The sequence below is a fragment of the Rattus norvegicus genome, chromosome 20, assembly GCF_021556685.1.
Source record: "Rattus norvegicus strain SHRSP/BbbUtx chromosome 20, alternate assembly SHRSP_T2T, whole genome shotgun sequence".
NCBI classification, from domain to species: domain Eukaryota; kingdom Metazoa; phylum Chordata; class Mammalia; order Rodentia; family Muridae; genus Rattus; species Rattus norvegicus.
In genome coordinates this window covers 1,061,219-1,077,629 of record NC_141553.1, presented here as the reverse complement: position 1 = coordinate 1,077,629, position 16,411 = coordinate 1,061,219, and the positions used below count along the sequence as shown (strand labels likewise).

Genomic DNA, 16,411 nt, shown 5'->3' with positions numbered 1-16,411 from the left:
ATGAAGTCATTGTTTTTGATAGCTGAGTAGTACTCCATTGTATAGATGTACCACATTTTCTGTATCCATTCCTCTGGTGAAGGGCATGTGAGTTCTTTCCAGCTTCTGGCTATTATAAATAAGTGAAGCATGTGTCCTTGTTATATGTTAGAGCATCATTTGAGTATATGCCCATTAGTGGTGTAGCTGGGTCCTCAAGTAGTACTATATCCAGTTTTCTAAGGAACCTCCAGACTGACTTCCAGAATGGTTGTTCCAGCTTGCAATCCCACCGACAATGGAAGAGTGGTAAGAATCAGAAACTTTTGTTACCTGAATTTTTGATCTTAGCCATTCTGACTGATGTGAAGTGGAATCTCAGGGTTGTTTTCATTTGTATTTCCCTGATGACTAAGGATATTCAACATTTCTTTAGGTACTTCTCAGCCGTTTGATATTCCTCAGTTGAGAATTCTATAATTAGGTCTGTACCCCATTTTTAATAGGGTTATTTGACTCTCTGAAGTTTAACTTCTTGGGCTCTTTCTATGAATTGATATTACACCTCTATCAGATGTAGGATTGGTAAAGATCTTTTTCCAATCTGTTGGTTACCATTTTTTTTTTTTGCCTTACAGAAGCTTTGCAGTTTTATGAGATCCCATTTGTCAATTCTTGTTCTTAGAGCATAAGCCATTGGTGTTTTGTTCAAGAAATTTACCCCAGTGCTAATGTGTTTGATAATATTCCCCACTTTTTCTTTTATTAGATTTAGTGTATCTGGTTTCATGTGGAGGTTTTCAGGTGGAGGTCCTTGATACACTTGTACTTGAGTTGTGTATTGGGATATAAAAATGCATCAATTTGAGAGAGCCCCTGGGCAGCACCCCACGAGCGAACTTGAGCCTCGGGATCACAGGTAAGACCAAATTTTCTGCTGCAAGAAAGCTGCCTGGTGAGCTTGGGACACACGGAAGCAGAATTTCTCTAGAACCGGGCACGTTCTGTGTTTACCGGAAGTCCCACACCCGCGGATCCCGGCCCGCAGCAGCTCTCTGCTCCCAGACCCGGTGAGAGAGAGACCCAACCGCCTGGTCAGGTGGGCACTCCTGAGGCTGCAGAGCGGAAGAGACCACCAACACTGCTCACCCCTGCCCACATCCCTGGCCCAAGAGGAAACTGTATAAGGCCTCTGGGCTCCAGTGGGGGAGGGCCCAGGAGCGGCAGGACCCCTGCCACAGACACCGCCGGACCCTGAAGGAAACAGACCGGATAAACAGTTCTCTGCACCCAAATCCCGTGGGAGGGAGAGCTAAACCTTCAGAGAGGCAGACAGGCCTGGGAAACCAGAAGAGACTGCTCCCTGCACACACATCTCGGACGCCAGAGGAAAAAGCCAAAGACCATCTGGAACCCTGGTGCACTGAAGCTCCCGGAAGGGGCGGCACAGGTCTTCCTGGTTGCTGCCGCTGCAGAGAGCCCCTGGACAGCACCCACGAGCAAACCTGAGCCTCGGGACCACAGGTAAGACCAAATTTTCTGCTGCAAGAAAACTGCCTGGTGAACTCAAGACACAGGCCCACAGGAACAGCTGAAGACCTGTAGAGAGGAAAAACTACACGCCCGAAAGCAGAACACTCTGTCCCCATAACTGACTGAAAGAGAGGAAAACAGGTCTACAGCACTACTGACACACAGGCTTATAGGACAGTCTAGCCACTGTCAGAAATAGCAGAACAAAGTAACACTAGAGATAATCTGATGGCGAGAGGCAAGCGCAGGAACCCAAGCAACAGAAACCAAGACTACATGCCATCATCGGAGCCCAATTCTCCCACCAAAACAAACATGGAATATCCAAACACACCAGAAAAGCAAGATCTAGTTTCAAAATCATATTTGATCATGATGCTGGAGGACTTCAGGAAAGACCTGAACACACTTAGGGAAGCACAGGAAAACATTAATAAACAAGTAAAAGCCTACAGAGAGGAATCGCAAAAATCCCTGAAAGAATTCCAGGAAAACACAATCAAACAGTTGAAGGAATTAAAAATGGAAATAGAAGCAATCAAGAAAGAACACATGGAAACAACCCTGGATATAGAAAACCAAAAGAAGAGACAAGGAGCTGTAGATACAAGCTTCACCAACAGAATACAAGAGATGGAAGAGAGAATCTCAGGAGCAGAAGATTCCATAGAAATCATTGACTCAACTGTCAAAGATAATGTAAAGCGGAAAAAGCTACTGGTCCAAAACATACAGGAAATCCAGGACTCAATGAGAAGATCAAACCTAAGGATAATAGGTATAGAAGAGAGTGAAGACTCCCAGCTCAAAGGACCAGTAAATATCTTCAACAAAATCATAGAAGAAAACTTCCCTAACCTAAAAAAAGAGATACCCATAGACATACAGGAAGCCTACAGAACTCCAAATAGATTGGACCAGAAAAGAAACACCTCCCGTCACATAATTGTCAAAACACCAAACGCACAAAATAAAGAAAGAATATTAAAAGCAGTAAGGGAAAAAGGTCAAGTAACATATAAAGGGAGACCTATCAGAATCACACCAGACTTCTCGCCAGAAACTATGAAGGCCAGAAGATCCTGGACTGATGTTATACAGACCCTAAGAGAACACAAATGCCAGCCCAGGTTACTGTATCCAGCAAAACTCTCAATTAACATTGATGGAGAAACCAAGATATTCCATGACAAAACCAAATTTACACAATATCTTTCTACAAATCCAGCACTACAAAGGATAATAAATGGTAAAGCCCAACATAAGGAGGCAAGCTATACCCTAGAAGAAGCAAGAAACTAATCGTCTTGGCAACAAAACAAAGAGAATGAAAGCACACAAACATAACCTCACATCAAATATGAATATAACGGGAAGCAATAATCACTATTCCTTAATATCTCTCAATATCAATGGCCTCAACTCCCCAATAAAAAGACATAGATTAACAAACTGGATACGCAACGAGGACCCTGCATTCTGCTGCCTACAGGAAACACACCTCAGAGACAAAGACAGACACTATCTCAGAGTGAAAGGCTGGAAAACAACTTTCCAAGCAAATGGTCAGAAGAAGCAAGCTGGAGTAGCCATTCTAATATCAAATAAAATCAATTTCCAACTAAAAGTCATCAAAAAAGATAAGGAAGGACACTTCATATTCATCAAAGGAAAAATCAACCAAGATGAACTCTCAATCCTAAATATCTATGCCCCAAATACAAGGGCACCTACATATGTAAAAGAAACCTTACTAAAGCTCAAAACACACATTGCACCTCACACAATAATAGTGGGAGATTTCAACACCCCACTCTCATCAATGGACAGATCATGGAAACAGAAATTAAACAGTGATGTAGACAGACTAAGAGAAGTCATGAGCCAAATGGACTTAACGGATATTTATAGAACATTCTATCCTAAAGCAAAAGGATATACCTTCTTCTCAGCTCCTCATGGTACTTTCTCCAAAATTGACCATATAATTGGTCAAAAAACGGGCCTCAACAGGTACAGAAAGATAGAAATAATCCCATGCGTGCTATCGGACCACCACGGCCTAAAACTGGTCTTCAATAACAATAAGGGAAGAATGCCCACATATACGTGGAAATTGAACAATGCTCTACTCAATGATAACCTGGTCAAGGAAGAAATAAAGAAAGAAATTAAAAACTTTTTAGAATTTAATGAAAATGAAGATACAACATACTCAAACTTATGGGACACAATGAAAGCTGTGCTAAGAGGAAAACTCATAGCGCTGAGTGCCTGCAGAAAGAAACAGGAAAGAGCATATGTCAGCAGCTTGACAGCACACCTAAAAGCTCTAGAACAAAAAGAAGCAAATACACCCAGGAGGAGTAGAAGGCAGGAAATAATCAAACTCAGAGCTGAAATCAACCAAGTAGAAACAAAAAGGACCATAGAAAGAATCAACAGAACCAAAAGTTGGTTCTTTGAGAAAATCAACAAGATAGATAAACCCTTAGCCAGACTAACGAGAGGACACAGAGAGTGTGTCCAAATTAACAAAATCAGAAATGAAAAGGGAGACATAACTACAGATTCGGAGGAAATTCAAAAAATCATCAGATCTTACTATAAAAACCTATATTCAACAAAATTTGAAAATCTTCAGGAAATGGACAATTTCCTAGACAGATACCAGGTATCGAAGTTAAATCAGGAACAGATAAACCAGTTAAACAACCCCATAACTCCTAAGGAAATAGAAGCAGTCATTAAAGGTCTCCCAACCAAAAAGAGCCCAGGTCCAGACGGGTTTAGTGCAGAATTCTATCAAACCTTCATAGAAGACCTCATACCAATATTATCCAAACTATTCCACAAAATTGAAACAGATGGAGCCCTACCGAATTCCTTCTATGAAGCCACAATTACTCTTATACCTAAACCACACAAAGACACAACAAAGAAAGAGAACTTCAGACCAATTTCCCTTATGAATATCGACGCAAAAATACTCAATAAAATTCTGGCAAACCGAATTCAAGAGCACATCAAAACAATCATCCACCATGATCAAGTAGGCTTCATCCCAGGCATGCAGGGATGGTTTAATATACGGAAAACCATCAACGTGATCCATTATATAAACAAACTGAAAGAACAGAACCACATGATCATTTCATTAGATGCTGAGAAAGCATTTGACAAAATTCAACACCCCTTCATGATAAAAGTCCTGGAAAGAATAGGAATTCAAGGCCCATACCTAAACATAGTAAAAGCCATATACAGCAAACCAGTTGCTAACATTAAACTAAATGGAGAGAAACTTGAAGCAATCCCACTAAAATCAGGGACTAGACAAGGCTGCCCACTCTCTCCCTACTTATTCAATATAGTTCTTGAAGTTCTAGCCAGAGCAATCAGACAACAAAAGGAGATCAAAGGGATACAGATCGGAAAAGAAGAGGTCAAAATATCACTATTTGCAGATGACATGATAGTATATTTAAGTGATCCCAAAAGTTCCACCAGAGAACTACTAAAGCTGATAAACAACTTCAGCAAAGTGGCTGGGTATAAAATTAACTCAAATAAATCAGTTGCCTTCCTCTATACAAAAGAGAAACAAGCCGAGAAAGAAATTAGGGAAACGACACCCTTCATAATACACCCAAATAATATAAAGTACCTCGGTGTGACTTTAACCAAGCAAGTAAAAGATCTGTACAATAAGAACTTCAAGACACTGAGGAAAGAAATTGAAGAAGACCTCAGAAGATGGAAAGATCTCCCATGCTCATGGATTGGCAGGATTAATATGGTAAAAATGGCCATTTTACCAAAAGCAATCTACAGATTCAATGCAATCCCCATCAAAATACCAATCCAATTCTTCAAAGAGTTAGACAGAACAATTTGCAAATTCATCTGGAATAACAAAAAACCCAGGATAGCTAAAGCTATCCTCAACAATAAAAGGACTTCAGGGGGAATCACTATCCCTGAACTCAAGCAGTATTACAGAGCAATAGTGATAAAAACTGCATGGTATTGGTACAGAGACAGACAGATAGACCAATGGAATAGAATTGAAGACCCAGAAATGAACCCACACACCTATGGTCACTTGATTTTTGACAAAGGAGCCAAAACCATCCAATGGAAAAAAGATAGCATTTTCAGCAAATGGTGCTGGTTCAACTGGAGGGCAACATGTAGAAGAATGCAGATCGATCCATCCTTATCACCCTGTACAAAGCTTAAGTCCAAGTGGATCAAGGACCTCCACATCAAACCAGACACACTCAAACTAATAGAAGAAAAACTAGGGAAGCATCTGGAACACATGGGCACTGGAAAAAATTTCCTGAACAAAACACCAATGGCTTATGCTCTAAGATCAAGAATCGACAAATGGGATCTCATAAAACTGCAAAGCTTCTGTAAGGCAAAGGACACTGTGGTTAGGACAAAACGGCAACCAACAGATTGGGAAAAGATCTTTACCAATCCTACAACAGATAGAGGCCTTATTTCCAAAATATACAAAGAACTCAAGAAGTTAGACCGCAGGGAAACAAATAACCCTATTAAAAAATGGGGTTCAGAGCTAAACAAAGAATTCACAGCTGAGGAATGCCGAATGGCTGAGAAACACCTAAAGAAATGTTCAACATCTTTAGTCATAAGGGAAATGCAAATCAAAACAACCCTGAGATTTCACCTCACACCAGTGAGAATGGCTAAGATCAAAAACTCAGGTGACAGCAGATGCTGGCGAGGATGTGGAGAAAGAGGAACACTCCTCCATTGTTGGTGGGATTGCAGACTGGTAAAACCATTCTGGAAATCAGTCTGGAGGTTCCTCAGAAAATTGGACATTGAACTGCCTGAGGATCCAGCTATACCTCTCTTGGGCATATACCCAAAAGATGCCTCAACATATAAAAGAGACACGTGCTCCACTATGTTCATCGCAGCCTTATTTATAATAGCCAGAAAATGGAAAGAACCCAGATGCCCTTCAACAGAGGAATGGATACAGAAAATGTGGTACATCTACACAATGGAATATTACTCAGCTATCAAAAACAACGAGTTTATGAAATTCGTAGGCAAATGGTTGGAACTGGAAAATATCATCCTGAGTGAGCTAACCCAATCACAGAAAGACATACATGGTATGCACTCATTGATAAGTGGCTATTAGCCCAAATGCTTGAATTACCCTAGATCCCTAGAACAAACGAAACTCAAGACGGATGATCAAAATGTGAATGCTTCACTCCTTCTTTAAATGAGGAAAAAGAATACCCTTGGCAGGGAAGGGAGAGGCAAAGATTAAAAAAGAGACTGAAGGAACACCCATTCAGAGCCTGCCCCACATGTGGCCCATACATATACAGCCACCCAATTAGACAAGATGGATGAAGCAAAGAAGTGCAGACCGACAGGAGCCGGATGTAGATCGCTCCTGAGAGACACAGCCAGAATACAGCAAATATAGAGGCGAATGCCAGCAGCAAACCACTGAACTGAGAATAGGTCCCCTATTGAAGGAATCAGAGAAAGAACTGGAAGAGCTTGAAGGGGCTCGAGACCCCAAAAGTACAACAATGCCAAGCAACCAGAGCTTCCAGGGACTAAGCCACTACCTAAAGACTATACATGGACTGACCCTGGACACTGACCCCATAGGTAGCAATGAATATCCTAGTAAGAGCACCAGTGGAAGGGGAAGCCCTGGGTCCTGCTAAGACTGAACCCCCAGTGAACTAGTCTATGGGGGGAGGGCGGCAATGGGGGGAGGGTTGGGAGGGGAACACCCATAAGGAAGGGGAGGGGGGAGGGGGATGTTTGCCCGGAAACCGGGAAAGGGAATAACACTCGAAATGTATATAAGAAATACTCAAGTTAATAAAAAAAAATATAAAAGGCCTAATAAATAAAAAAAAAATGCATCAATTTGCACTCTTCTACATGCAACTGTCAGTTGAAACAGCACCATTTGTGAAAATGCTATCTTTTTTTCTACTGGATGGCTTTAGCTCCTTTGTCAAAAATCAAGTCACCATAGGTATGTGGGTTCATTTCTGGATCTTCAACTCTATTGCATTGATCTACCTGCCTGTCTCTATACCAACGCCATACAGTTGTTGTTGTTGTTGTTGTTGTTTTTATCACTATTGCTATGAAATACAGCTTGAAGTCAGGGATGGTGATTTCACCAAAAGTTCTTTTTTTGTTGAGTATAGTTTTCCCTATCCTGGTTTTTGTTGCTTTTGTTGTTGTTATTCCAAATGAATTTGTAATTGCTCTTTCTAACTCTATGAAGAATTGTGTTGGAATTTTGATGGGGATTGCATTGAATCTGTAGATTGCTTTTGGAAAAATGGCCATTTTTACTATATTACTCCTGCCAATCCATAAGCATGGGAGATCTTTCCTTCTTCTGAGATCTTCAAATTCTTTCTTCAGAGACTTAAAGTTCTTGTCATATAGAACTTTCACTTTCTTGGTTAGAGTCTCACTAATGTATTTTGTATTATTTGTGACTATTTTGATGGATGGCATTTCTCTATTTTCTTTCTCAGCCCTTTTATCATTTGAGTAGAAGAAGGGTACTGATTTATTTGTGTTAATTTTATACCCAGCCACTTTGCTGAAGTTGTTTATTAGGCTTAGTAGTTCTCAGGTGGAACTTTTGGGGTCACTGAAGTGCACTATTCTGTCATCTGCAAATAGTGATATTTTGACTTCTTCCTTTCCCATTGACTTCCATTTGTTGTCTGATTGCTTTGGCTAGAACTTTGGGTACTATATATTTAATAAGTAGAGAATGAGTGGGCAGCCTTGTTTCCTCCCTGATTTTAGTGGGATTGCTTCAAGTTTCTGTCCATTTAGTTTGATGTTCTCTACTGGTTTGCTGTATATTGCTTTTACTATGTTTAGATATGGGCCTTGAATTCCTGATCTTTCTAAGACTTTAAACCTGAAGGGGTGTTTAATTTTGTCAAATGCTTTCTCAGCATCTAAGAGTACACAAGACAGACCCATGGCTCCAAGTGCATATGTAGCAGAGTATGGCCTTGTTGGGCACCAATGGAAGGAGAAGCTCTTGGTCCTACCAAGGCTGGTCTTCTCAGTATAGGGGATTGTCAGGGTGGAAAGGGAGGGTGGTTGGGGACGGGGAAACACCCTCATAGAAGAAAGGGGCAGGGGAATGGGGTAAGGTGCTTATGGAAGGAAAACCAGGAAAGGGAATAACATTTGAAATGTAAATATACAAATATTAAAAAAAACAAAATAAATTAATTAAGGCAAAGGCTATGAAAGAACATATGGAACAGTGCTGTCACCTATTGCCAGGCTCTTAATTTTTTTCACTGCCCAAATACCTTCTTGTAGCCTTAAGTATTTATTTCTGGTTAAGAGTTGCATAAATCTTTAACAAAAACAGGAACTTGCTATGACAATTATATGTGACCTATCCTTAGAATTTGGAGAAATACTTCAGTAAGACAAGTACAAAGGAAGATCAAGGTAGCTTTTTTTCTTTTTTAGAAAAATATAATGCAATAATACACTTTGGATACTATATAAACCCTATGCTTTTATCTGATTGTGAAGGAACAACTTTATCATAATTTAAAGAAACTGCATTTTCACTATGTAGGATGGGATTTTACCAGCTCATAAAAACATTCAGGTTTGCAAACATCACTGTAAATGTTCCCAGTTTTCAATCCCAAGTTTGATTTAAATCTCACTGGGCATGGTGTTACCCATCTGTAGTCCCAATCTTTGGGAGGCAGAAGCAAAGCACTGAACTCCAGTCCTGACTCTGTCCTGAAGAGCAAAAAAGCAAAAGAAAAACGGGGAAAAGGCCAAAATCTATTTGTAAAAAAATAAAAAACACACCATTGTAATTCCATGTAATTACTGTTGCGCAATCTGCTCATCAGTAGCCATTGGGGTTTTTCCTCCTTTGCTGACTAGCCCGGGTAATTCATCACCTGATAGCTGCTACCTTTCCAGAAATTTCTCATTTTCTTACGATTCCAAGCAATGACTGAGACAGCAATAAGTGTCTAAATAGAGGAGAGCAGGCTGTCCGTCTTCCTCAGCATTAGGAGAACAAATGTAATTACCATGCCAGCAGCATAGGCAATTGTGGATGAAATACAGTATAGAGAAGAACCCGTCTGAACATCAAATCTTTTACAATATGCAATCAACAGACCTGGTAGAATGATATCTCCGAAACCCAATACTGAAACAGGCACTGAGCATACACCCATGAGTGAATAACCCATCAGTTTTGTCACCCTGATAACTACTGGCAACTTCTCAGCATTCTCGGAAGGCCCAGCAGCAAGTTCCACCATGACGTTCTCTCCCTATGTTGTGATGAAGGGTGTTATGAAGACAAAGAACACATCATAGATGAGGAGAAGGCCTAGCAGTATCACACATGACATGAAATTGGGTAACTTCATTGTTTTAATTAAGTAGAGACAGAAAGCAGTTCCGAAGACATTCTGTAAAATCCAAGCCCACCTATCCTCTTTTCGAAGCACAGCCCACACAACAGCAACTGAGATGCACAGTCCAGAAAGGGAAATCAGGCTCCCTTTAATGCTTTTGCCACAACACAACACTGCGCACTGTCCACATGGCACCCTATGAATCAGTGCAGCAAGACAGTTGTACAGGCTCATTGCTGACGCTATGCAGAAAACTGCTATCATAACATACAACGAGCCGCCTGTAGAAGAAATACAGTAAGACAATCATTACACAGCACATGACCATGAACACGGCAACCATGTGAAGACTGAATGTTAAGTAATCTTCCTTCTTTCTATTTGTCTCTCTGTCTTTAGCATCTTCCACTCCCTTCATGTTTTCCAATTCAATAAGTCCACTCCAGTATCCTCCTAATGCCACAGTGAACATAGCAATTACCAAAATGACCACCAGGGTATAGTCAAAGTTAGGTCAGGATAGAGAATACATTGTCACGGTAATATCATCTCCAAGAGTCTCTTTCATATCTTTAAAGTCTTTTTGGGTTATAACTGCTATTAGTATAGTTACATTTCATAATGCATATTTGTTCCTTGAGGAAGGAATTAGGACACTGTTGTTGGCAACCAGCAATGCTGCAGCACCACCTTCTTGTGCAATTTTGGCTTTTTCAAGTAAATGGCAGGGTCCCCAGTGCATCACCACTGACTTGTTCTTTATGCCATCAAGAGTAATATCAGAACGATGGCACAGTGTTGTGCCAGTCAGAGTCATCAAGCTAAGAGAAGTTGCATTTTCTAGGGAACTTGGAAGCTGCATCCAGTTGTTGTTAAAATTCATGCAGCAGTCCTTGGAAAGTGAAGATACATAATTTGCAGACACAGAAGGATAGCTTCCTGAGCAGCTGTCAGTTCAATGAGGCAGCTCCAGAGCAGGGCAGCAGCGGGAGCTTGCAGCTAATGCAGCAGCTCCATTCCATGGGTGGGCAGCTGCGCTGGTGGTACTGGAACCTCTGGGGTGCAGCCCTGATTTCTTCTTCCGGTCCCTCCCACTAGGTCTGGACTCTGTGGAGACTGTCAGCTCCTGGCAGAGCCTTTTACCTGAGTAATCCTGGGTTCTCCTTAGGTCCCCATACTGCCCACAGCTATTGTGACTGGATGTCCCAGGGTGGGGTTTACCCAAGGACAGTTTCCCTTTCTCTGAGGAGAAGAGGAGGGGTTAATGGGAGAAAGATTTGCAAGGGTCAGACTGGGAGAAGAGGAACTAGGGTTATGCAACTGGCCTGTAAAGCGAATAAATAATAAAAAGAAAACAAGAATAAACAAAACAATTCTCAGCATCATATATGAAGTATTGTTTATTTCATTCTTAGACCATTTCCATTTCTAACAACGGAGGTTCAAACTGTGGGAAGGTTTTTCTGAGGGCTCTAATTAGGTTTACATATTTGGCAAAATTGAGTCTGTGAAGATGTGTTACAGTGTGGACTTTGTGAGCATGGTACAATATGAAAAGACTGAAACGTCCTTAGTAACTGGAGATGTCCTTTTTGTGTGTTTCCATGTGTGTAGATAACATTTATCAAGATCTTGTGTTTTTTGATGACTGGATATTGATGGCACTCCACTGTTGATATTTATTAACATTCCCAGAAAACTTATATTGTCTGCCCCAGTGTTTCAGACAATTGCAAGTGCAGTGCTCCCCACACATAACTGACAACCATGGGGATATACATATACACATTTTGTTTGTCCACCTAGGCCTTTGTGAATATTGTTTACTCCTCACAGTGCTACATCAGTGTGATTTTTGTTAGTGTATCTGGGTTCATACAGAGGCCCCTTTTCTATCATGCTTTCCGTTCTTTCCTTCCTTCCTTCCCTCCCTCCCTCCCTTCTTCCTTCCTTCCTTCCTTCCTTCCTATCTTTGTTTAGTGTGTGTGTGTGTGTGTGTGTGTGTGTGTGTGTGTGTGTGTATGTAAATATGCCTTTAAATTTAGCGTATGGTTTTGGATACATTTAAAAATTTGTATTTTGATCTTTTAAGATTGAAATATTTGTGGTTATGACATTCTGAATTGTGCCTTTGGGAATAACAGGCCATATCCCTTCCCAACAAGGAGGCAGAGAAGACTTATCTGGAGATTGGAGTTCCTCAGTTGGAAAGAAATCTCAGGCTACCCCTTCCACCACCTGAGCTCTTCTTCCAAATGACAAGTGTAACCACAGAAGCTCCCAGGAGAACCAGGCCAACAGCAACCACTATTGTGGGAATGAACGACTGAGGAGGTCTACCTGGAAAGAAATGAAAATATGTAGGACCCTGACCCCAGATCTCAGCCTTGACCCTGCTCAAGGTCTCCAGAAGGGCTTCTGCTTTCTCTAACCACAGAATATGTGCCCACTTCCTACTTACTCCATCTCAGGGTGAGGGGTTCAGGCAGCCCCTCATGTTCTACATAGCATGTATAATTCTGCTCCTTCCCCGAAGGCACCACCACAGCTGCCCACTTCTGGAAGGTTCCATCCCCTGCAGGTCTGGTCTCAATTACGTCCATGTCCTGGGTCAGGTCCTCTCCATCTCTTTGCCAGATCAGGGTGATGTCAGAAGGGTAGAAGCCCAGGGCCCAGCACCTCAGGGTGATATCACCTTCAGGTCTGGGGTGATGGGTCACATATACTTTGGGGGGATCTGAGGAAGAAGAGTTGGAAATTTTGCACATTTACATTTTTTCTTGGGACTCGGTGTTATTCTTGTAATTATTTTGGAAATAGTCAGGGGAATATGCCCAGACCTACACAGCAACTGTACTCAGGCATCTGCAATAATAGATTGCTTGAAAAGTTGTAGAATCAAGGTGAACTGGCCTACGGTAGGAGATGCTGGGTTACCAGGAAAAATAAAAATCTTGTCCTGACTGAGTGAGGCCAAGAAACTCTACATCACTGCAACTGTGCCATACCATTGAGTGTGGCCAGAGAAAATAACCTGAGAGAGGCCATGGGCTGCAGCTGTGAAGGGAATGGCAACTTTAGGGATCTTTTCTCCTATTTTGAGATAAATTCTGAACCGATATTGGACCAAAAATCCCAGGACCATTCTTCCCTCTCCTGGTGTGTGTGTGTGTGTGTGTGTGTGTGAGAGAGAGAGAGAGAGAGAGAGAGAGAGAGAGAGAGAGAGAGAGAGAGGATAGACACAGAGATTGTGAGTGATAGACAGAGACACAGAGACAAAGGACAGACATACAGAGAATTCCAGATGGTATCATTTTTTCTCCCTTCTGATGAGACCATCTGAAATTCCTGATGAGCTCCAGTTCATCAGGAGGAGTTACTTTTTTACCCCTTGTACCTGCGCGCAGTAGAGTCTCATTTCCCACTGTCAGGTATTTAAAGAGCCACACCATGCAAGGGCCCTCCAAGTAGACCCTCCAGAACTCAGCTTCATTAGTTGCCTTCCACTCTCTATGGGTGATCTCAGCTGCCGAATCTGCCGCAGTCCAGGTGCTCAGATCTTCATTCAAAGTGAGGTAATCTTGTCCATCATATCCAAACTGACGGTATGCGTGAAGTAGGTGTCCGTCTGGTCCAATGTAGCAGCCAGTCATCCTTTGGATGGTGTGAGAACCTGGTTCCGTCCCACAAGTTAGTTCCACCTGCTTGGCCCTTTCATCCTCCCTACCCACCCAACCAGATTTGCACCTCAGCTGAGAACCATAAACTGCTCGTAGTTCCCTCAGCCCTTCTGGATCAATACTCTCTGTGGCCTCATAGATTTAGGCTGACCCTGGTGATGTGGGAATATGGGAGAGACTTGTGGGACAGAACCTGGGCTCAGAGACACTCACTGTTCTGGCTCTGGTTGTAGTAGCCTCGCAGTTTCTGAAAGTACACTCTAATCTGCTGTTCCGCGACTTTGGCAATTCGTGTCTGGTCATCCCAGTACTTCTGTCCCATCTGTTCCATCCAGGGCACCCGGGGCTCAAACCTCGGATTCACTGCCTCATTGTTGAAATGCACAAACTCTGTGTCATCCACGTAGCCAAGAGTCATGTAGTGGGTCTCCTCTAGGCCAGGCCTTGACACTGCGATGTCAAAGTACCGCAAGGAGTGGGAGCCTCGAGAAAGCAGAAGGCTGATGACTGTCTGGCTTGAACATCCTCCCATGGGGATCCAGGGCAGGTGATAGAAGGAAAGCAGGAGGTGGAGTGGGGGGATGTGGGTAGCCCAACTGAAAATGTCTGGCTGGGTGGACATCCCGGGTGCTCTTCTTCTAAAGGACCTTCCCTCAAGACTTGCACTCACCTTTAAAGGACTGGGTCAGGGCCAAAGAAGCGCTCAGCAGCAGGTGGAGAGTGAGGATTGCTGAAGTCTCCATTCTCTGGAGTTGAAGAGAGTCGGTCACATGGGTCCTTGGTGATTATATAATGAGGAACCTCAACAGCCGTTCTCTAGGAACCTGATACCCAATGGGGATGAGAATTGGAGTGTAGTCATCAGTGTCCATGCAGAAGATCTTCATTTGGCTTACAAAAGAAGGGAAACCCCAAGGTTGTGAGGAATTCCCTTGCTGGAATCCCCTAAGGAGACTCCAGAAGCTTCCTCTTGTGTACCTGGGCCTTTGGCCAGAACCCTGATCTGTACCCAGAGCTCATTCTTACATTTCCCCCCAAGTCTTGCTAAGGTTTTAGTCTTCATATGACTTTAAGAATTAGGGTAAATTCCTAATGATGGTTTGTCTCTATCAGGATTTATTAGATTTTTTATTAGAAATAGACCCTTACAAAATAATTCACTTAAGAGAGTTTAGTAACCTTTTATAGGAATACTGTTTTAGGAAAAATAATTATTTTAAAAAATACACTTAGAAGAGTGGATTTTTTCTATTACATGTTCCAATTTTGCTTGTCTTTCACTGATGGATTTTTATATATACTTCTGCCTTTAACCTGTTATGTTACAGGTTGAAGTATATGAGAATAATCAGTGAAAATAGTATGCATGGGGAATTGTTTTCGATAATGTGGATGTCCATCCTTGTTGTGACAATGAAAGCATACCACTCTTAGCTTCTTCAGGGACCATTGCAATGGAGAATCTTAAGTACAACCATGTGGATCCATCCAGGAAAGATGGTGGCTCACAGCCATTTAGAGTCTGAAACAGAAGGTGAGGCATGAATGAACTGTGTGGAAATTCATACAAGGGAGGCAGTGAAAAGCAGACAGGGAGGATGTGAAATCCATGCACACTGACCCTTAGATCTGTAATAGAAAACAATATACCATGACAGTAGTTGCTATGCAAAAGCACCAGAGGAGAAGGGTTCACCTTGGAAGGGATTTGGATCAAATAGAAAAGGGAAACGTCTCTAAGTGCCATAGTTCCAATATCTGGGACTCTGCAAAAATATAGTTTAAGATATGGGCAGCAAACAGACAAGGGTAAGGGACCCTGTGCACCTCCATATTTTATCCATTTTTAAATTTTTTATTAGATATATTTACTTTTCAAATGTTATTCCCCTTCCCAGTTTCCTGTCCATAAGTCCCCATCCCCCCTCCTCCTCCTCTCCCATATGGGTATTACCACCATACATCCCCTTACTGCCTGACCCATATTCCCCTGCACTGGGAGTCCAACCTTGGGAGGATCAAGGACTACCCCTTCCACTGGTGCCCCAACAAGGCTATTCTCTGCTACATATGCAGTTGGAGCCCTGGGTCAGTCCATGTATAGTCTTTCGGCAGTGGTTTAGTCCCTGGAAGCTCTGTTTGGTAGGGATTGTTGTTTTTATGGGGTTGCAAGCTCCTTCAATTCTTTCAATCTTTCCTCTAATTCCCCCCAAGTGGGTCCTGTTCTCAGTTCGGTGGTTTGCTGCTAGCATTGACCTCTGTATTGGACATGCTCTGAATGTGTCTCTCAGGAGAGATCTGTATCCGGTCCCTTTCAGCATGCAATGTTTAGCTTCATCAATCTTATCTAGTTTTGATGACTGTATATATAAGGGCCACATGTGGGGCAGGCTCTGAATGGCTGTTCCTTGAGTTGCTGCTCTAAACTTTGCTTCCATATCCCCTCCTATGGATATTTTTTTCCCATTTGAGAAGGAGTGGGAGCATCCGCATCTTGGTCATTCTTCTTTTTGAGCTTTATCCGTTTTTATTTTCTGTACATTTTTCAGAACTCGTTTCCCAAATAAGTGAATATTTCCAAAGAATGAGGAGGTCCCAGTAAAATTTTATTTTTAACATTTACTCTTTGTTCGTTGTTTTGGAGTTTGTTTGTTTGTTTGTTTGTTTTTGACATTTTTGTTAGATATTTTTTCATTTACATTTCAAGTGTAATTGCCTTTCCTGGTTTCCTGTTCATAAGTCCCCTAACCTCTC

The 16,411-nt window shown here is 42.0% G+C and overlaps 1 protein-coding gene and 1 pseudogene across 1 annotated transcript; both read right to left on the bottom strand.

The window, feature by feature from the left end:
- Positions 1-9,429: 9,429 nt before the first annotated feature.
- Sppl2a-ps1 (signal peptide peptidase-like 2A, pseudogene 1) lies at positions 9,430-10,994 on the bottom strand (annotated as a pseudogene).
- An 855-nt stretch (positions 10,995-11,849) lies between these two features.
- Positions 11,850-14,422, bottom strand: RT1-M2 (RT1 class Ib, locus M2). The gene is given in 5 exon segments (NM_001001717.2): positions 11,850-12,317; positions 12,439-12,714; positions 13,375-13,650; positions 13,871-14,140; positions 14,328-14,422. Coding segments are annotated over 5 exon segments (1,035 nt in total). The 5' UTR covers positions 14,401-14,422; the 3' UTR covers positions 11,850-12,177.
- Positions 14,423-16,411: the final 1,989 nt, after the last annotated feature.